Source organism: Saccopteryx bilineata, chromosome 1, assembly GCF_036850765.1.
Source record: "Saccopteryx bilineata isolate mSacBil1 chromosome 1, mSacBil1_pri_phased_curated, whole genome shotgun sequence".
In the NCBI taxonomy this organism is placed as follows: Eukaryota; Metazoa; Chordata; class Mammalia; order Chiroptera; family Emballonuridae; genus Saccopteryx; species Saccopteryx bilineata.
The window spans coordinates 358,580,493-358,602,010 of record NC_089490.1 but is presented as its reverse complement, the minus strand read 5'-3'; the positions used below and the strand labels follow the sequence as shown (position 1 = coordinate 358,602,010).

Genomic DNA, 21,518 nt, shown 5'->3' with positions numbered 1-21,518 from the left:
CAGCAGTTTCAGATACTCTGGAGTAAGGGTGGAGTTCACACTAGACTAGACTGAAATCTGCTTAAAATAACCCCAGAACCTCTCTTCTACTCTTTGACCCTCCCTGGAAAAAGACCAAACAATCTGGAGAACATAAAACAGGACATCTCTGGACTAGATAGAAGACACCAGGCTTAAATGAATGTGAGGGGGGCTATATTGAAAACTGGAGAAATTAAATGAAAGTGAACTTGCATACTTAATGATGAAACACACATCCTCTTTTCCTACTCAGCTCCCAACCTTGTTCTCTTCAGGTAAAAGATCGAACACCTTATTCTGGGAAAGCAATGCAGCACAAGAGAAAAAATGTGTCACCAGAAGTCTGCAAGGAAATTATCCAGAAATATCAACCTCCAGGGAAACCTCCATAATCACCTACCGAAAGAGTTTCCATTCAGCTTATTTTTTAAATTAAATTTATTAGGGTGACATTGGTTAATAAGATATATAGGTTTCAAGCATTTAATTCTATGATATAGAATCTGTATATTGCATTGTGTGCTCACCAGCCAAAGTCAAATTTTCTGTCACCAACCATACATTTGACTCCCTTTACCCTTTACTACTTTTCCATCCCCCTTTCCTCTGGTAACCACCATACTGTTGTCTGTGTCCATTCAGTTTTTTTTGTTTTTTTTTTTTTCTGAAGCTGGAAACGGGGACAGTCAGACTCCCGCATGCGCCCGACCGGGATCCACCTGGCATGCCCACCAGGGGGCGATGCTTTGCCCCTCCGGGGGCGTTGCTCTGTCGCAACCAGAGCCACTCTAGCGCCTGGGGCAGAGGCCAAGGAGCCATCCCCAGTGCCGGGGGCCATCTTTGCTCCAATGGAGCCTCTCTGCGGGAGGGAAAGAGAGAGACAGAGAGGAAGGAGAGGGGGAGGGGTGGAGAAGCAGATGGGCGCTTCTCCTATGTGCCCTGGCCGGGAATTGAACCTGGGTCCATTCAGCTTTTTAAGGTACCTCTTTTAAATAAGTGTTGACTTCTAAGGAGCACCAAACATCTAAAGAAGACCCTAATAGGAAAGACAAAGTTCAAAGTAAACAAACAAAGGAAATTTGGACAAAAAAGAAACAGAAGAAAACTACAGAGAAGAAAACTACCAATAATTTCCTAATAAAGATAAAACATTGCATCCATAAAACAAAAATAAGATATAATTAAAAACTTCTTCCAGAAAAAAAATACAGTGCTTGAAAATTATAAACACGATTGGAGAAATAAAACCATAGTAGAACTGGAAGATAAAGTTGAGAAAAATTGCCCAGAAAGCAAAAAAAGAAATGGAAAATAGATGAAAACAGACAAATTAGAGAAACTACTCGTAGGCCCACTACCTAAACAACAGGAATTCGAGAGAAAAGAAAACAAATATTTAAGGAAATTTCTCAGAACTGATGAGATACATTCCAGATTAGATAAAACTACCCTGAACCCAGCAGAAATGGATTAAAAAAAAACCCAAACCAGACCCATTCCAAAGCATAAACTACAGACATTTCCTAACTCTAGAGAAAGATTACCTAAGCTTCCACAGAGAAAATAAAAAGAAATGAAAATGAAAAACAAGATAATGAACAAATGCTTTCAAAATTGAGAGAAAATTCTTTCTGATGGAGAATTCTCTGCCCTGAGAAACTATCTTATAAAGCAAGGAGATAGAAACGACATTTTCAGTGAGGTCTTGAAAAAAATCACATCCTATCCAGAAAGCTCTTAAAAGTGGTCCTCCAAAAAATGTAAAAGCAAGCAAAAAAAGATGAAGGCATCAGATACAGAACCAGGAGCTCCAACACCTGAAAGGAACTAAGATGTGTCATCTTAGATTTGTAAGGGCAAATCTAAGACAACAACAACAAAAAAAAAACTGGTAGGTTTGGACACAGTAAGAGATTTTATACTCTTGAGACTTAGAATTAAATCGGGGTTTCTCAACAGTCACACTATTGACATTTTGAGGCACACAGTTCTTTGTTGTGGTGGCTGTCCTGTGCAAAGTGGGGTGATATTTAGCAGCATGACTAACTTCTACTCACTAGATATCAATAGCATGCTCCCTACCCTCTCTCCACCTACCTAAGGTTGCCAAGCGTCCTCTAAGTTGTCCCCAGTGGAAAATCACTTGGCTGCATAAATAAGTACATAGCAAACTAGGCAAAAAAAATTGTTTTAAGTATATTAACCCAGGTTATAAGACAGGAAAATAATCACTGTAAACTACATGGCTCAACTATGATTAGTTTACAGTCCCATTGATATAAACATTGAAGACTGATGTATCTAAACAACTTGCAATATGATATATTGAGAGGACTGGGCAGGATTGAGAAGTGCATCTCTGCATAATTGGGGATAATGGTAAACCATTTCTTCCATTGTGGGAAGTCAGTAGATAATCTCTTAAACTGAAAAATCAAGAAGGAAACCTGTAAGCATACTTTCAGATACGGAGATAAGTACCAAAAGAATGAGTTGAAAATAGTTGCCTCTGGAGATCCTGAAATCAAGGGGAGAAAGAATGTGCAGGGGACTACCATTTTTGTTACACAGTTTTACAGAGCTATTCAACTTTTAAATGTGTACATGTAAAACTGATAATTTAATTTTTAATAATCAATTAGGGCTAGATTATGAAGCACTTTCCTAACTGGGTAAGGCCATATGAACTTAAAATCAAACAGCTATACAACTTTAAGCAAGATGCTTAACCTCTCTGTTTTACTTTCTTCATATACAAGATGAATAACAAAAAAAAGCTGTCTCAAAGGGCTGTTAAAGAAATTAAATGATGTATGTAAATTATTTAGCACAGTTTCTGGCACATGAGTAGTGTTTATAAATAGCACCTATTATTTGATTTGCAAAATAAAGTAATAATTATAAACTTTAAAGCAGGTAAATTCTAATCTCATGTTTTAGAAAGTAATTCTGGAAGTTGTGAGGAGGAGGGCTAGGAAAGGGAACAACTTAGAAGCAGGACCATTAGAACTACATCTGAATGAGAAAACAGAAGCACAGCCATTAATAGAAATACAAGGAAGGGTACAAGAGATATTTTCCAAGTGATGAACCAACTACAGTATATAGGAGAAAAAGGAAAAAGGAGGAGGCCAAAAAAATGTTAACTTAAGGATATAAATAGATGGTGATGACACTAACAAGAGAATACAGAGAAAGAATTATTTTGGGAGGAGGATGTGAGGAAAGAGAAGACAGATACTACTCACATTTAATTTATAGCTAGTACAGTACAACCAAGTAAAAATATCCAGTATGCAGGTAGAAATCTGAATCTAGAAGAGAGGTCAGACATGGAGCTATAAATGTGTAAACTACAATCAAAAGTCAAAGCCAATAAAAGTGGATCAGATTACTCCTTGGCAAATACACAGACCATGAAGACATGGGGAAAATAAAAACCATAAGCATAAAGAATAATACAACTGTATATAAATACTCAAAAACTGCAGTTTATAGGTAATTCAAATTTTTTTAGTAATAGATATACATGGCTAATTGTTGAAATACATAAAGAAGAAAAATCTAAACATAGACCAATAATCCAGAAACAGCAATTGTTGACATTTTAGAGTATTCTTTTTAAAGCTTTCAATGCATATAACCCTAAATTATTTATTTTCCTTGACAAAATTGAAATCATATACAATGCTGCATTCAGTTGGTTTTACTTTATTAAATGAGTATTTCCAATGATATCTGAAATACTAATAATTTTTATCAAACATTCCAATTTATGTAAACCACCGAATTGAGTTACCTAACATACTTAATAACTCTTACTCATAAAGGAGAATCAACACCCCAATTTTAAGAAAAAAAAAGTTAATTTTAAAAGAACCATCAAAAACATTGATAATCACCACGGGACATTTTCTCAGGTAATATAATTAGGAAAATTAAAATATTCACTTAACATGCTCCATAACTGACATTGACGGAATTAAAAAACAGAAACAGACAACAGAGATGAAAAACCAGTTGTTTTAATGTCTTGGGGATTCTCAACATCAATCGCCCTTACATAGTTCTGAAGACATTATGAAGCTCAATTGAGTTAATACAGTACACATAAAGCATATAACAGTGGCCTGACCTGTGGTGGCACAGTGGATAAAGTATCAACCTGGAGGAACCCTGAGGTTGCTGGTTCAAAACCCTCGGCTTGCCTGGTCAAAGCGCATACGGGAATTGATGCTTCCTGCTCCTCCCCCTACCCTTCTTTCTCTCTTTCTCTCTCTCTTCTCTAAAAGGAATCAATAAAATCTTTAAAAAGAAAAGCACATATCAGTATCTGACACAATACATGCTTAATAAATATTGATTATTACTACCATTATCATTAGTTCCACTCAGAAGTAGTGTTTACTGAATGGGAAAGAGAGGCAGAAGAAAACCAACAGATATGAAACTGCATTCTTTTTCTTTCATTTTCTCATCTTCTCTACATTTATATATTCGTTGGACACCATTTTAGTGTTGCAGTGAAAGTATTATTTTAAAAGCATGAATCAATGTGCACTCTATTCTTAATTATATTATAAGATATTTGAGGAAAGAATGAATATTTTCTGTTTCTTCTAAATTGTCCCTATATGGCAGAGTACAATAATATGCACAGTAACACTTAATAACTATTAATGTTATAAATCCCTAAGTGAAACAGAATAATAAGTAATAAAAACAACAAAGCAATAACTACAAACTGTGAAGATATTAAAAGCAAGATATCTCAAAGCCAATATCTTTATACAGCAATTCAAAGACATACCTACCAGTACATGGTGAAATGAAAGTGAGGTGAAAAGCTTTATTATTAACCAAAATGAAGAGACTATACTTTCTATGCTCTTCTCTGGGCACAACAATTTAGGAGGAATGCTAAAAACACTGAAAAATGTCTAAAAGAGAGCAACTGAGAAACAGTGAAAGAACTGAGATGCTCAGACTGTGTACACAAGTGGTCCCCAACCCCTGGGCCACGGACCGGTGCTGGTCTGTGGGCCATTTGGTAGCAGTCTGCAGAGAAAGAATAAATAACTTACATTATTTCTGTTTTATTTATATTTAAGTCTGAATGATGTTTTATTTTTTAAAAATGACCAGATTCCCTCTGTTACATCCCTCTAAGACTCATTCTTGACACTTGTCTCGGAAGTTCGACAATTATATTTAAAAATACCACAGTTTTTACACCGGTCGCATAATTTTATTTTATGCATTTATCTGTCCCACCCTAAAGGCCGGTCCATGAAAATATTTTCTGACATTAAACCAGTCCATGGCCCAAAAAAGGCTGGGGACCACTGGTGTACACAACAGAGGGTTTGACCTTCTGCTCTCTTCCTCCACCTTCATCAATGAGAAAAAGGCATCCTATGGAAAATGATTTGAAGATTTCTCTGAATGTTATCCAGAGGCAACTATCAAAAGATGGCTGCAATAGAGATATAAACTTCTCCCAACTCAAAAACTTAACAGATCTATTCCGAGCCAAAAATATTATGAGAGATTTGTCTTAAAGGTATTCAAGTAAAGGCTGGAAAACAGCTTGTCAAGGATTCTGTGAAAAACATCCAAGCAGGGGGCCAACAATTAGAATTCTATTTTCCACACCATTCTATAACCAATCAATAAATATTACTGAATCTCTGCTCCAGGAAGGACACTCTCCTAGATCTATAATATGCACAAACAACAGAGAAAGAGAAACACATAAAGATCTCCGCTGCCAAGAAATTGATAATATATAAAATGTATATTACAGTTTGATATCATAACAAATGTCACAAAGCACTATTTGTTCATTGCCAAATGAATTATATTCATATTTAAGGTTTTCTAAGAAAGAGAAATCTCAAAGATTAAAATGCTCAGAAAGGGCTTTTTAGAATAAGATATGAGACTTGTGGGAAAAAACGTGCATGAAAATTCTGAACAGGTGGAGAGAAGTAGGAAAGAGAGGATAGCAGAAATAGAAATGAAAAGCAAGCTGGAAACCTGTTTGACAAACTTATTTCACAGGGGAAGAGCTGAGCTGAAAGGGTAGGCTGTGGCCAGAGTCAAACTGTACTAGGCCTTGAATGGCAAGCTAAGTAGTTTCAAATTTATCATGAATATAGCAACTGTCGCAACTACTGAACTCTGCTGTAGCCAATGATAAATACACAGACAATGGTAAATAAATGGTGGGCATGGCTGCATGCCAATAAAACTTTACTTATTAATACTGAAATTTGAATTTTGTATCTGTGTATCGCAGAGCTTTATTTTGATTTTTTCAACTTGAAAATATAAAAATCATTCTTAACTCATGGGCCATACAAAGACTGGGAGCCAGATATATATATATATATATTTGTCCTTGAGCTTCAGGGACCAGAATAAAATATTACTCATTCAACATGCATGAATGCACATACCTAACCAAAATCTAAATCTATCAGGGGTCAGAGGTTCCCTATACAAAGGTCCTCAAAACAACAAAAAGAACAAACAAACAAACAAAAATTGTTCATGAGAAGCCACTAAAATGAAAGAAAAAAATTAAATTTTGTAACTTCTTTTCACAGAGTAAATGTACCTAGAGAGTTACAACTGTTCTTAAAGAGCCTCTTTGTTACTTGGAGGAACCTGTAAAACAGAGTATAATCAAGGAGATTGTTGGTTCTAGTCCTACCTCTGTCATTTACTCATTATCTGACCCTGAACAAGTCAGATAATCCTCTGGCTGTAATTTTCTCATCTGTAAAGTGAAGGGGTATAAGTTACTAGATGATCACTGTGCTCTCTCTCAGCTTTGGCACTGTATGATCCTACTCCTACCTAAAAAGACCAGAGAGGAGATGACAAACACCAGACAAAAGTGATAGTTGAGAACACAGAAGAGAAAGGCACTGACTAAATGAGTGGGCAGATAGGACAAACAGGTAAGAAAAAAAGGAACAGAAAAGTACAGTATTATGAAAATCAAAGAATAGTCTGTTTAACTATCAAATGCAAAAGAAAATTAAAGAAAAACAAGCAAACAATAAGAATCAAGGAGTATGGCTATCAAAAAAAGAGAAAGAGAGAGAAAGAGAGAAAGGGAAGGGAAGGGAAGGGAAGGGAAGGGAAGGGAAGGGAAGGGAAGGGAAGGGAAGGGAAGAAAGAAAGCTAAAAAGAAAGGCAAGAACTTAAAGAACAGTCTTAAGATTTGAGACTACTGTGCAAGCTTCCAGAAATCATGAGATGAACCAGAGGAAAAGACTGAAGATGAGCCCATAAAACAGAAAATAAAGGCATATAGTCCAGAAAAAGTAGGAAAAATAAAGTTGGTGAACTAGAAGCCTCAGGTTAGGGAGTTATTTTTAAAGGAGAGGCATTTTATCTTCAAAATCCAAAAGGTAAAAAAAAAAAAAAAAGAAAGCATTACAGTGTCAGTTTTCATATTTTCTATGAAGCAAATGATTTAAGAAATATATCTAATGTTGGCTTTTCTTAAAGCAGAATTTCACCTATATTTTATATTCTAACAGTCAAAAAATTAATAACTTTTGCTTTTTGTGAGAATGAAAACCAGCAAGATGTTGTAGCTCTAAAAGTAAATGCATGTTTATATCCTTCTTATAGCACCCATCACTTCCAGTATTCTCTTTCTTAGCATCTTTACAAGACTTCTGATAAATTCATCTGTTTATATATTTGCACAGTTGATGGTTTATGAAGACTGACATGTGACTGAATTTTTTAAATTGTTGCAAAACAACTATCAGCACTGGAAAAATATATCCATAGACACATAACTCCAATACACTAGAGCTTACTTTAAATAGTGACAAAGCAACTAAAAAAGGCAAAAAAAATTAATAATTTTTAATGAACTTCACTCATAAATATCAAGATCCTACTACATAGCTAATTTCAACAGACACCTGCCTCCATTCAAGGTACATGAGAAATAAAAATCCCAAAGCATTAGCCTGAAGATCAACCAGTTAAAAATACACATTTGTATATGCTGAAAATATTTACAAATCCAACCGAGATACTATTAATATATTGAAATTCACTGGCCAGTGCTGGGTTCTACCATTAATCTTCTACTATTCAAGAGAAGCCAAGAAGTCGAGCCTTCTCATATCACTTGCTTTTAAGAATTTAAGAAGTCACCCCAACTGGCACACGCCACCCAACTTAACAAAAAGTAGTTCAGCTCTCCATATGGTAATGCTGAGCTCACTCTCACCTTTCCGTGAAAGTTACATTTACTACTTTCAACGACTGTCGGTAGGCCCGACCGAGGCGGGCCAGCCGCACTACCGAGCACCAGCAGCTCACGAGTCTTCCCAGTTGACTCTGCCCTCCCACCGATCTCAAGTTGGGTGTAGATTTCACCAGCCCTGAAAGTTACACACCGCCCCTGTCAAACCCAGAAGCGCCGTCACCCTGTCAAGCCCACCAAGAGCTGTTCCCACAATCTTTTCTTTGAAATTACCTTGGCTCGACATGTTAAAATAAGTAATTCAAAGGCCACCTTCCGCCCCCAAAGCGGGACCTAATTCCTCCCACTCCGCTCCTTTATTTTGTCCAGCCCCACAAACGCGAAGGGGATGATCTCTGCTTCCCCGACCCTCTAGATCCAGGTGGGTTCTCCACTGCTCGCCGCACCCACCGCGCCCCCCCACACCCCCGCCGCACACCTCCTCCTCGCACGACACCCCGGCCCACACAAGAGCTGGGCCCGCAGCCTGCCCCTCGCCCAGGCCTGCGCTGCCTCCAGTGGCCGCAGGCCTCGGGCCTAGCCTCCTCCGCTGGCCCCTCACCTCTTTCGGGACCAGTTGGTTCTCTTCGCCGGGCACCATCGCTCAGACTGCGGCCGCTCCTCTCCGCCCTGCCGGGGGAGGGGGGAGGTGGCGGTGGCTCCCTCTCAGGAGAGAAGAGCAGCAGCAGTCATTCTCTCCACCGCCTGCGCTCCAGCAATCGCGGAGGCCTGAGCTTGGGCCTCAGACACCAGCGCGCAAACACCGACCCACCGCTCCGCCACCGCCGTCGCCTCGGTTGTCGGCCCCTCCCCCAGCCCGCTGCAATCAATGGAAAAATGGCGGCGTCCGCTCTCGCGAGAATTCGGGCCGTCGGGCTCCGAGCCCGGTGCCCAGGACGCTGGGACAGCTGTCGCTCGCAGTTAATTACTTCAGATAATATTGGCCCGGGGGAGGGGGGGTTCCAAGTTGTTTGAGGGCTATGGAAAGCTTTTCGTTAGAGGGATTCTACACTGTCCATCTCGGGACTCCCTCTGCCGGCAGGGACAAGACCAGGCCTCAGGGTCCTCCACGCGATCTCGGGCTCTTCGTACTCCCTGCCCGCCAGGGAGCTTCCAGCTCCTGTCCCGACCCTACCACCAATACCGCTCTCCCTTCCGGTTAGAAAGGCGTCGCAACTCCATCAACTCCTCACGTACCCCCGGCCTCTTCCTGGTGGAGACTGCAATACGGGCTCCACCCTCAAACACGGCCCCAGCCCGAAAGAGCTGCGTTTTCTATGCCCCTCTTCCCATTCTCCGGACGGCCGCGGCTGGAGGGGTATCAGGGCCCATCTGCTCCGGGGAGGCAGCAGCCTTTGCCTCAGAGGAATGGTGTTACATCTCCCCCCACGTACACCAACATTAGAACTGCATTCCCCTGCCGCCTTTAAAGGTACTTCCTTCTCCAACAGGTTCAAGTCTGGGACTGAGATGGCTTCAAGAAGTACGGCTGCAGTTTGAACCTATGATTCTTTTAAAATGTTGTTAGAGGACTTTAATCTCCTCTAGCATTAAGCATTGTGCTCTATTTTACACCTAAATTCTGCAAGTTATTTTTTTTCCAAATCCTACTCATTCCTCAAAACTTTCCTTTCACTTATCGGTGTCACCCCAATAAATTCAATTTTAAAAACCTTTTTGAAGACTCAGTGGGTGTCCTTCATAAAGACTTCCACGGATACAATGATTTAAACAGCACGCTGAGATAATATTATATAATCCTGCCATGTACCTAACACCCACAGCATTAACTACCTGTGCCTGTGCTCTCCAAACTTTTTTGATTGCACTCTATTACCAAAAAAGAAATAAGTCTGTATACTTATGTAAATTATACACGTCCTGTTGAACATGATATATAACATTTTTAATGTAAAAAGGATAAGATAAAGATGAAATAAACATTTAAAGTAACAATAAAAGTGATTTTGTATAATTTTTATATTATTGGTATTGGGCAAACCAATGTGTTTGAAGTATGAAAGAAGTGAGTTAGATTTGCTTGCTTTACTGTATTTTGCATTGTATTGGGGCAGTGTCATATGTGTATAGTCTATGGAAGGCTGCGGGTGCTTGCCCTCAGGCGGCAGATTGCAAAATTGCAGATTACCTTCCTGCTTGGGAGGGGCGATTGTTTGCTGGAGGAGGGGGGTTTTCCCCTGCATAGAGTGGAGAAAGAAGTGGTGCAGGGCTTGAGAGCCCTGCCTGTTGGCTGGTCAGCTGTTATGAGACTTGAATAAACAGAATGGCCCACCATTTTCTGGCTGCACAGTTCCTTTACCAGACGTCTGCCCAAATCCAGTGGGAACCTGCATCTGCATGGCCATGGTGGTAGCCACTGGCCTTACAAATGGTATAAAAACCCTTGTTACTCTTAGTAAAAATATTTAGTGAAAGCAGTATGATTGACTAGGTTTCAGTGTTTTTAAAATTCCTTAGTATCTTGTGAAAGTTATTGTAAGGTCGGCAGATAATGGGGAACTCAGGCCCTCCCGGAAACTTTGGCTAGGACCGCCCACAACCAAGTGCGCCAAAAGAAACTTCCCAAGAGCCCTTTGAAAAAGAGCAACACCTCCGTCAGCCAGTGAAATTTTGCCACGTCATATTAGCTTGACCACCCTAGGGACCCTTTAAATATCTCTCACACGGTTCACACCTTGCGACTTCCCTGGCCTCCATCTTTTCTCGGGGCCAGGGAACCTCATCGGGCGGGATGCACGCTGTACACAATAAAGCCTTTTACTATTCCACACTTCGTGGCTCCAGCCCCTTCCTTCTTTCTCGGCAGGGAAAAATACCTTACATTTTGGTGCCGAAACCCGAGAGGAATTTGAAGTCCGCAGGGACCGTTCCTCTTCCTGTCCCCTCCTAGAAAGAACCAGGATCTCCGACCATCCACTCACTTCAGCGCACACTGTGGTAAGTCCCCTGTCTCCAGCCACCCTTGAATTCTTTCCACCAAGACTCCCTGTCAGAAACCATAGCTACATCAGGGACCTCTTTCCGTTTGGAGTGCATGTGCCTGTGGAGACGTTCCAAGCCCATCCACTTTACCTTATCCATTCCTGGCCAGAGCTTGAGTTTTGGGGCGCCAGTTCTCAACTCTGACTACTCCAAGGACTGAGGGCGGCCGTAGGGGCACAGGAATCTCCCTCCCTAAAGAAGAAGAAACTATTCTTCTCCTCTGTGGCCAGGCCACACAACCCACTGAATTAGCCTCCTGAAGGGACTTTCTGTTTTAACTCCCTCACCAATTTAACTATCACCAAAAAAGCTGGGAGCTGGTTGGAGATCCCTTACGTTCATGGCTTCTAATTGTTCACGCACCCGTCCTTAATCTCTGTGCCGCCTGTTCCACTGCTTTTTTTCTGGCCAGAGAAACCTCACCTAAAACCTCCACTCCTGATCTTTCCTTCTCCATGGACTCCCAACTCTCTTTCCCTCTCTCGGGACTTATTTCTGGTCCCTCTGCAGACCTCTTTCGCTGGGATCTCTTCCCTCCGAGAACCCCCTCCCCTCCCTTTGCAAAATCCTGTTTCTTATTCAGCACTACCAGTATCTCTTTCTACTCCCCTGCTGGCCAGGGTCCCCTCCCTTCTCCACTGTGTTCTTAAACCCCTCCTCCATCAGGCCATTCTCCACCTACTATTGGCTCTTTCACCAGTTTGCAGGATCCCAATGCCCAACCTTAATTTTCTTGCAGGAAGTTCTGGCCCTGTCCTGCCTTTGGCTCCAGCGTTTCCAGTTGGATCTGGGTGCCGAGCTCCCCACGAGCCCCCGTCCTCTTATTCTCAACCCCCAATCCCCTATCCGGGACCTGTGAACATGGCATTTAAAGTTTTTAATGGTCCCAACTAGTAGAAACAGGCCAAGACTGTTCGCTAGGCCCGTATGCAGCAGAAGGTAACACTCCAAACCCAGGCTCTTGTGGCAGCTCTGAGGCCGGCACAGCAACAGAGGCGAGGCACAGGAGGTGCCCGACCCAAATCCAAGCCACAAAGAGAAACCCCACCAGCAGCTTGCTTTAAGTGTGGCAGCAGGATCACTGGTCCCGGCAGGGCCCCTGCCCGCAGCTGCCCACTGAGCATTGCCTGACTGCAAGCAGCCTGGTCACTGGTGGAGCAATTGCCCCTTTGGGCAACAGGCTTTCCCTCAGAGCCTCTACGTGGAGGACAAGCCGCCCGAATGGGAAGGCCAATCCAGCCAGGTGGGTGCATCACTGAAACTCCTAGGACATGGCCTGGACTCGGAGAACCCAGGGTATGCTGCAACTAGTGAGTAAGTCCATTTTATTTCTTGTGGACATGGGGGCTACCTTCTCTGTTTTGCCATCACACTCTGGACCTCTAATTCCCTCACAGGAAGGTCTCAGTTATGGGAATGGATGTAACCCCTTCCATTCCCCTTTTACGCCACTCCTAACATGCAGTTTTGCCTCAAGCTTGCCTCCATACAGGACCACTGACAGTCGAAACCACTGGACTCTACCCATCTCTGGCTCACCAAAAGGCTAAGCCCTGCAAATCCTCCTATTACTCTTTTTTTTTTTTTTTAATCCTTACAGGACCGCATCCGCGAAGTTTCTCCAGTCATGGCCAAACATATGTTCCTCCTGACACCCCTCAAAGCCACCACCGGCCAATCTCCCCCTCCCCATGAAACCCCTAATCAGCAGGAAGTAACCAGACGAATAAACGGCGCCCTATTCTATTTAACACGAAAGGTCAGAATGTAAGGTTGGCGGATAATGGGAAACTCAGGCCCTCCTGGAAACTTTGGCTAGGACTGCCCACAACCAAGTGCGCCAAAAGAAACTTCCCAAGAGCCCTTTGAAAAAGAGCAACACCTCCATCAGCCAGTGAAATTTCGCCACGTCATATTAGCTCAACCATCCCAGGGACCCTTTAAATATCTATCACACGGGTCACACCTTGCAACTTCCCTGGCCTCCATCTTTTCTCGGGGCCAGGGAACCTCGCCGGGCGGGATGCACGCTGTACTCAATAAAGCCTTTTATTATTCCACACATCGTGGCTCCAGCCCCTTCCTTCTTTCTCGGCGGGGAAGAATACCTTACGGTTATTAAAATTTCTGATTCAACCTTCAGGTTATTTCTTTTTTTTTTTTCTTTCTGAAGCTGGAAACGGGGAGACAGTCAGACAGACTCCCGCATGCGCCCGACCGGGATCCACCCGGCACGCCCACCAGGGGCAACGCTCTGCCTACCAGGGGGCGATGCTCTGCCCCTCCGGGGCGTCGCTCTGCCGCGACCAGAGCCACTCTAGCGCCTGGGGCAGAGGCCAAGGAGCCATCCCCAGCGCCCGGGCCATCTTTGCTCCAATGGAGCCTTGGCTGCGGGAGGGGAAGAGAGAGACAGAGAGGAAGGAGGGGGTGGGGGGTGGAGAAGCAAATGGGCGCCTCTCCTATGTGCCCTGTCCGGGAATCAACCCGGGTCCCCCACACACCAGGCCGACGCTTTACCGCTGAGCCAACCGGCCAGGGCAACCTTCAGGTTATTTCTGTACTTTGTTTTAATGGCCGTCATAGGCTAAAAAAGATAACTCGCAAAGATATGCAGATCCTATGGAAGAAGTATATCTTTGGCTGCTTTTACTAATATGTTTGTATATTTATCACTTCCATCCACCAACCTTGAAAAATCTTTGTTGAAATTTGTTGGGCAGGTAAAACATATTATGCTCACTTTGTTAAAGATGGCGCTGCCCACGTGGAAGCCCATCACCCAGGTAATGGTATTGGTTGCCCTTCTTGCTTGGGACGGGCGTGATTATATTGGGACTAAGCCTTTCCCACCCTTTTTGATGTGGGTGGTGCATTCTCATGAGGAATCCCATTATGCCTCAGATAAGTGACTTTGTATCAGAGACTTTCTTGTTTGTATATTGGATTAAAGGTTTTGGTTTCTACACTATAAAGTGGGGCAGACTGGGAGCTTGCTCTCTCTCAGTTCCTGAGATTAGCATTAGAGAGGAGAGTAGAGAAAGGCCACATGGAGGAGGCCAGGAGAAGCAGCCAAGATGGTGGAGTGCTGAGGAAGAAGCCAGTTTGTGCAGAGTTTGTGCAGGGAGAAGGAAGGAGATGGGGAACAGAGGTGAATAAGTCTGGTGAGCTAGAATCCTTTGATCTTAGGAAACTCAGATAAGTCAGTGGTTTTGGGAGCCCTGAATGGAAAAGGAAATGTTTTCCCATTGTATGTATTTGTAAAGCCAGTAGCCACAGCCACCATCACAGCCGCATGGCACGGGCAGGTTCGTATCTGATTCGGACAGACGGTAATGAAACAACGGAGCCAAGAACTGGTGGGCCATTATCTTTAATCCTAGCTTGCACCCGGCGGGCAAGTAAAAACACACACTGAGCTCCAAAACCCACTCTTTCTCACAAAGCTACTGAGTTATCCGAGTTTCCTAGAATCAAATGTTTCTAGCTCACCAGACTTATTCACCTCTGTTCCCCATATCCTTCTCCCTGCACAAACTCTGCACAGACTGGCTTCTCCTTCAGCACTCCACCATCTTGGCTGCTTCTCCTGGTCTCCTCCATGTGGCATTTTTCTGCTATCCTCTCTAATGCTAATCTCAGGAACAGAGAGAGCAAGCTCCCGGTCTGCCCCACTTTACAGTGTAGAAACCAAAACCTTTAATCCAATATACAAACAAGGAGGTCTCTGATACAAAGTCACTTATCTGAGGCGTAATGGGATTCCTCATGAGAGTGCACCACCCCACATCATGCAACAGTCAAGGGTGTGGGGGAAAGCTTAGTCTTAAAACTAAGCCTTAGGCTATAACCACCCTGCCTGCTTACAGCCTGTCTCCCACACCCAATGCAAAGTATAAGCGAGCAAACATATACATCATATTAAAAACTTATTTGACCAACATTATTTCTTGCCCAGCGGGTGCAAGCCTGAATTAAAGATGATGGCCCACCAGTTCTTGGCTCCGTTGTTTTATTACTGTCTGTCCGAATCTAATGTGAACCTTCATGGGCCAGGCAGCTCTGATGGTGGCCTTGGCTCCTGGCTTTACAAAGTTCAACTAGTAACTTTCTATTTTCCCTGTAGTCAGCCAGAAGATGTTGCATTTTTGGTATTTTTAACAAAAAGGTTCAAAATTCTCTGGAATCATTTCTTGGAGGATTTTTAAGTAGGTTAGAAAATTTTGTCTTCAGGTGTTAATGTACATATGTAAGTTTTTTTAAAGGTACTAACCTTGTCTTTATTTAAAATTTTGATATTTTGTTCATCACAGATTTTTTGCATTAATTTTGGCTTTTTAAAATGTTCCATTAAGATAAATATCTTAATTACTGTTTTAAGGACTTCCTTATATTGTGCAACCAAAGTGAATGCCTCACTTCCCTCACAGTAATACTACCCTTAGGTAACATACATACATTTATTTTTTGCATGAAAATGTAATGGAAATCTTTCCAAATCTCTGATTTCAAAATGTTTTCCCTACTATTTAATAAGATGACTTCTACTGAGCTCATGCTAAAAGTAAACATGTCATCTCTACTTTTGTCTTTGTGCATATGTTAGTATTATTGATTTCAACTTACGTTTTCTTTCCAGAAATCTTTTCTAGCCATTTTCATTTTTAGTGGGTGTTAATTCAATGAAATAATAATGTACCTGGTAAATCTACTTAGCACAGAACACATAAACTAGAATAAATCACAAAATATTGAAAAAAAAAATAAATCCTTGAATTATTCTCCAAATTGCATAACTCACACTTTTAATTTATTAAAAGTGAGATGCCAGTGTAAATCTATATATTAAATATTTGTAAGACTTAATTTTTTTTGTCTAATATTTTCTTCCCATGACTTGCCTTCTTTGGTTACACACTCTTCTCTTTAGAGGCCATTGGCATGACTATACAAGGGCCTGATGGGTTGATGGGTATACAATAAATATTTCTGGAATAAGAATATAAATGCATTAATTGACTAATAAATAAATGAACAAATAGAGGTGTACGGCTACTCTTCCTAGTAAATGAAGTTACTGAAATTACATATATGTGTGTTTATTTTATAGATGGATTTTGACTCCAGCCTTGATCTCCTCCATGAGCTCCAAACTCATACATTCATCTACCTTTTTGATGACTTTAAATGTCTCAATTTTAAACTGACCTGTGCAAAACATCTGATTTCTAAGCCTCCCCCACCCTCCTCCTGCAACATATGCTGTCAGTTCTCCCCACCTCAATAGATTGCACTGTCAATTCAGTTTATCAAGCCAAAAAGTTGAGAATCTTCATCTTATATTCAGTTTGTCAGTAAGTGCTGTTACTTCCTCCTCTGAAATATATCCCAGTCCAACCACTTCTCTTTATGTCCATTGCTGCCCATCCCATTCCAATCACCATCAGTTCTTGCCTGGACTATTGTAATTGTCTGTTAACTGGATTCCTGGCTTCCACTAGTATCTGCCAACAACACATACTCCACACGGCATCTTTTAAAAATATACTGCTCACAAAAATTAGGAGATATTTCCAAATGAATATGAAGCGATAAAATATACCCCCCTAATTTTTGTGAGCAGTATATATCAGATTATATGCTTCTCTGGTTCAAACCTAATGGAAAAACTGGTAAAATCCAAATAAAATCTGTAATTTGCTTACTAATAATGTTTCAATGTTCGCTTCTTAGTTTTGTCAACTGTAAATGGTCATAAAAGATGCCGACCATAGGGAAACCTGGGAGGGGTAAATGTGGACTCTGTTCTATCTTAGCAACTTTTCTGAAAATATAAAATGTACCTAAAATAAAATGTATATTTAAAAATATTCATGGTGATAAAAACACTTTTTCATTTTATATATCAAGACCCTTTTTGGAGAGTTCCCATCCCACTCAGCTTAAAGCCCATGTTTCTAGCTATGGCCTGTAAAATCCAATGTAATCTAGCCCCTCTGCCTTGCTGATCTCATCCACCACTCTTTTTTTTTTTTCTATCTTTCTGAAGCTGGAAACGGGGAGGCAGTCAGACAGACTCCCGCATGCGCCCGACCGGGATCCACCCGGCATGCCCACCAGGGGGCGATGCTCTGCCCATTTGGGGCGTTGCTCTGTTGCAACCAGAGCCATTCTAGCACCTGAGGCAGAGGCCACAGAGCCATCCTCAGTGCCCGGGCCAACTTTGCTCCAATGGAGCCTTGGTTGCGGGAGGGGATGAGAGAGACAGAGGAAGGAGAGGGAGAGGGGTGGAGAAGCAGATGGGTGCTTCTCCCTGGCCGGGAATCAAACCCAGGACTCCTGCACGCCAGGCCAATGCTCTACCACTGAGCCAACCAGCCAGGGCCATCATCCACCACTCTTACAACAATGACCCAGCCACTCTGTCTTAATTGACGATTTTTAAATACATCAAGTTTATATCTGCTACAAAGCCTTTGCAAAATTCCCTTTCCCTGAATGTTCTTCCCCCAAATCTTTGCTCTTATCTATTTATATCTTGTCATTTGTGCCTCTCAAATGTTATTGCTTCAAAAAGGACTTTCATGACCATTCAATCTAGACTGGTTGTTCTTAATGTGCACCCTCAGTGCCTAGAACAGTGCCTGGCACATATTATAGTAGGTGCTTAATAAATTTTTGTTGAACATAAGATGAGATTCACATTTTTAATATGCCAGCACAGGTCTAAGTCAGAGGCTTGTTGCTTTTCCTTATAACTTTTTTGGATCATTTTTCTTTTTCTCTTCACTTTAAAATGTTCATAACATAATTCCAGTCACAACATGAAAGAGATATCACACAAAACCAGATTGGGGGACATTCTATAGTAGTGTTTCCCAACATGGGGCCCATGCCCCACAGGGGGGCAATTCGATAGTTAAGGGGGGCAATTTGAAAATGGACTTGATACAACTTTAACTCTTTCGCCCCGGGCCATTTAAATGCAATGCTAGATATCGGTGCCAAATTTAACAAAAAATGCAATTCTTAAATATTTGCGGGTAATAATTATTAAGTATAATTTTGTTTGACAAGACCAAAATATCAACAGGGTGATTGGCATCGTCAAGTAAACTTCGTCCTGGGTTCACCACGGAGCAGAATTTTTAGTATACGTTTACTCTATATCACATTGAATATATTTTAACACATATTTTAATATTAGTTTTTAATTGATCTTATTTTTATTATAGCCCATAGTAAAATGAGTGGTGAAAGCAAGAAAAAAACTCGTCAATATTCGGAGGAATATTTAAAATTTGGGTTCATACCTGCTGTTCATGATGAGCGGATTCCTTTTTGTCTTTTATGCCAGCGATGCTTGACCAACGAATCAATGAAACGAGGTCATCTTGAGGCGCATTTGAAGGTGAAACATAGTGCTCATATTAATTCAGATTTGAGTTACTTTAAAACTTTAAAGAAAAATTTTGAAAAAAGAACAACATTAAAGTCTCTATTTACTGCTCACACTTCAACTAATAATCATGTTCTTGAGGCTAGTTATCAAATTTCTTTATTCATTGCTAAAACTGGAGAAAATCACACTATAGGAGAGAATTTAATAAAACCGTCAATATCAGCATTTCTTAAAACGGTTCTTGAAAAAGATGACAAAGATGTAAAAGCTATGCCACTCAGTAACAATTCTGTTAGCAGAAGAATAGACGAAATGAGTGAGGATATTGAAAAACAACTTATTGAAAAGCTGAAAACAAGAAAATTCTCCTTGCAAATGGATGAATCAATTTTGAGAGACAGTGAGGCAGTATTGATAACTTACATAAGATATATTGATAAAGGACATTTTGCTGAAGAAATGTTGTTCTGTAAAAGATTAGAAAGCACCACTACCTCCAAAGATATATATAATAAGCTAAAAAACTACTTAGATGTCAATGATATACCAATGAAAAATATAACATCTTGTGCTGCAGATGGTGCTCCCAATATGATGGGCAAGAAAAATGGCTGCTTAAAATTGATGAAAGATGCAAATCCAGAAATGATTCTTGTGCATTGTGTTATTCATAGGGAAAACTTGGTAGCTAAAAACATCTCGTCTGTTCTGAATGAAGTATTACATACAGTAATAAAGTGTGTTAATGCTATTAAAGCTAGTGCCAAATGTGAGTGTCTTTTCAAGCTATTTTGTGAAGAACAAAATGAAGACCATGTGAGACTTTTACTTCATACTGAAGTAAGATGGCTATCTAAAGGAAACTGTTTGAAAAGATTTATGGAACTGTTCGATACTCTTAGTGATTTTTTAAGCGACAAACCTGAAATGAAGTATCTGTTAACAATAAATGATAAAGCATTTGTGAGTTATTTAGCCGATATCTTTGAAAAACTAAATATATTAAATAAGCAACTTCAAGGAACAAATAAAACTCTTGTCGATGCAAAAGCAAAGATATTTGGTTTCATTACCAATATTGAGTTATGACAGAAACATATTAACAACAAAAACTTTAAACAGTTTCATTGGCTCCAAAAATGTGAAGTAACTGATACCGCTTTACTTGTTATTGTCAATCATTTGAATATTCTATTGGCTGATTTAAAAGAAAGATTTTCTGATTTAAAACAAATTGATTTCCCAACATGGATGATGCAGCCAATGTTAGTGGATTTGTCTGATATATCAAATATGCAGTATTAAGAAGAACTCGCAGAATTGCAAAATGATGAGTCAGTTAAAGCTTTATTTAATATCAAAGGAGCGATGGCATGGCTTTGTGAGGAAACAGAAATCAAATACCCAAATTCAACCAAATGTGCAAGAAAACTATTGCTACCGTTTCCATCTTCATTTTTAGCTGAATGTGGATTTAGTGCTGTAAATGATTTACTGGTAAAAAAAAAGAAATCGGCTGGATATAACACAACATGGAGACTTGAGACTAAAGCTAACCAAATTGGAACCTAATATAAAATCTCTGTGCAGCAAGCATCAAGCGCAAGGATCACACTAAATTAAAATAATAAATTAATATAGAAAATTCTGTATTAAAATTATTTGGAATTTAAATTTCTGTTTTTCATTATATGTTTTGAAATTTTACTTACTGTGTTTTGTTAACAATTTCATAGTGATTTCTTCCTAGAACCTATCATTTATGTTAATTAAGTGAACAAATCAATTTTTTAATGTTAAAAATTATGTATGTTACATAGGGGGGGGACATAAAAATTTTAGAGAGGTTAAGGTGGGGCATGGCACAAAAAAGGTTGGGAAACACTGTTCTATAGGATTCTGGCTACTATCCCTCAAGATAGTTAAGCTCAAGAAAAACAATGAAAGAGAGAAATTGTCACAGTGTCACAGACCAGAGGAGACTAGAGAAACATGATGATTAAATGCTATGTTGTGCCCTAAATTGGATCCTGGAATAAAAATTGAACATTAATGGAAAAACTGCTAAAAATCCAAATAAAATCTATAATTTGCTTACCAATAATATTTCAATGTCAGCTTCTTAGTTTTGTCAACTGAATAATGGTCATCAAAGATGCCGACATAGGGAAACCTGGGAGGGGTAAATGCAGACTCTGTTCTATCTTAGCAACTTTTCTGCAAATCTAAAAAGTACCTAAAATAAAATGTATATTTAAAAATATTCATGGTAATAAAAGCACTTTCTTTTATTTTATATATCAAGACCCTTTTGAAATATTTCTACATTTTCAACTATTTTTAAAAAGCCATGTAGTCGAAGTCATAGTGTACAGTTTAAAGAGCTAGGGATAGTGTTCACCACCAAAACTGTAACTATTAGTAATAATGTTGAGTGTATTTCATTAATATGAATAGAAATTTTGACCATGACTATATTTTAATAAGGTGTGATGTGGCTTTGGACTCTGACTAACCTGTTTTGAGATTCAAGCTCTGACATTTTTCCATATAAAACTTCACTGAACCTGTTTTTTTCTCAACTAAAAAATGGGGGGTCATGGCCCTGGCCAGTTGGCTCAGTGGTAGAGTGTCGGCCTGGTGTGCAGGAGTCCCAGGTTCGATTCCTGGCTGGGGCACACTGGAGGCGTGCCCATCTGCTTCTCCACCCCTCCCCCTCTCCTTCCTCTCTGTCTCTCTCTTCCCCTCCTGCAGCCAAGGCTCCATTGGAGCAAAGCTGGCCTGGGTGCTGGGGATGGCTCTATGGCCTCTGCC

At 40.6% G+C, this 21,518-nt stretch overlaps 1 protein-coding gene across 3 annotated transcripts in view; it reads right to left on the bottom strand.

The window, feature by feature from the left end:
* USP47 (ubiquitin specific peptidase 47) overlaps positions 1-9,105 on the bottom strand; it is a 124,839-nt gene extending 115,734 nt beyond the window's left edge. For 2 of the 3 annotated variants that reach the window (XM_066250968.1, XM_066250969.1), the window contains exon 1: positions 8,865-9,105. In XM_066250968.1, the coding sequence (XP_066107065.1) occupies positions 8,865-8,903 (39 nt within the window). In that variant the 5' untranslated portion in view covers positions 8,904-9,105. The remainder of the gene's footprint in view (positions 1-8,864) is intronic. The other variant, XM_066250970.1, reaches the window with a different exon arrangement.
* Positions 9,106-21,518: the final 12,413 nt, after the last annotated feature.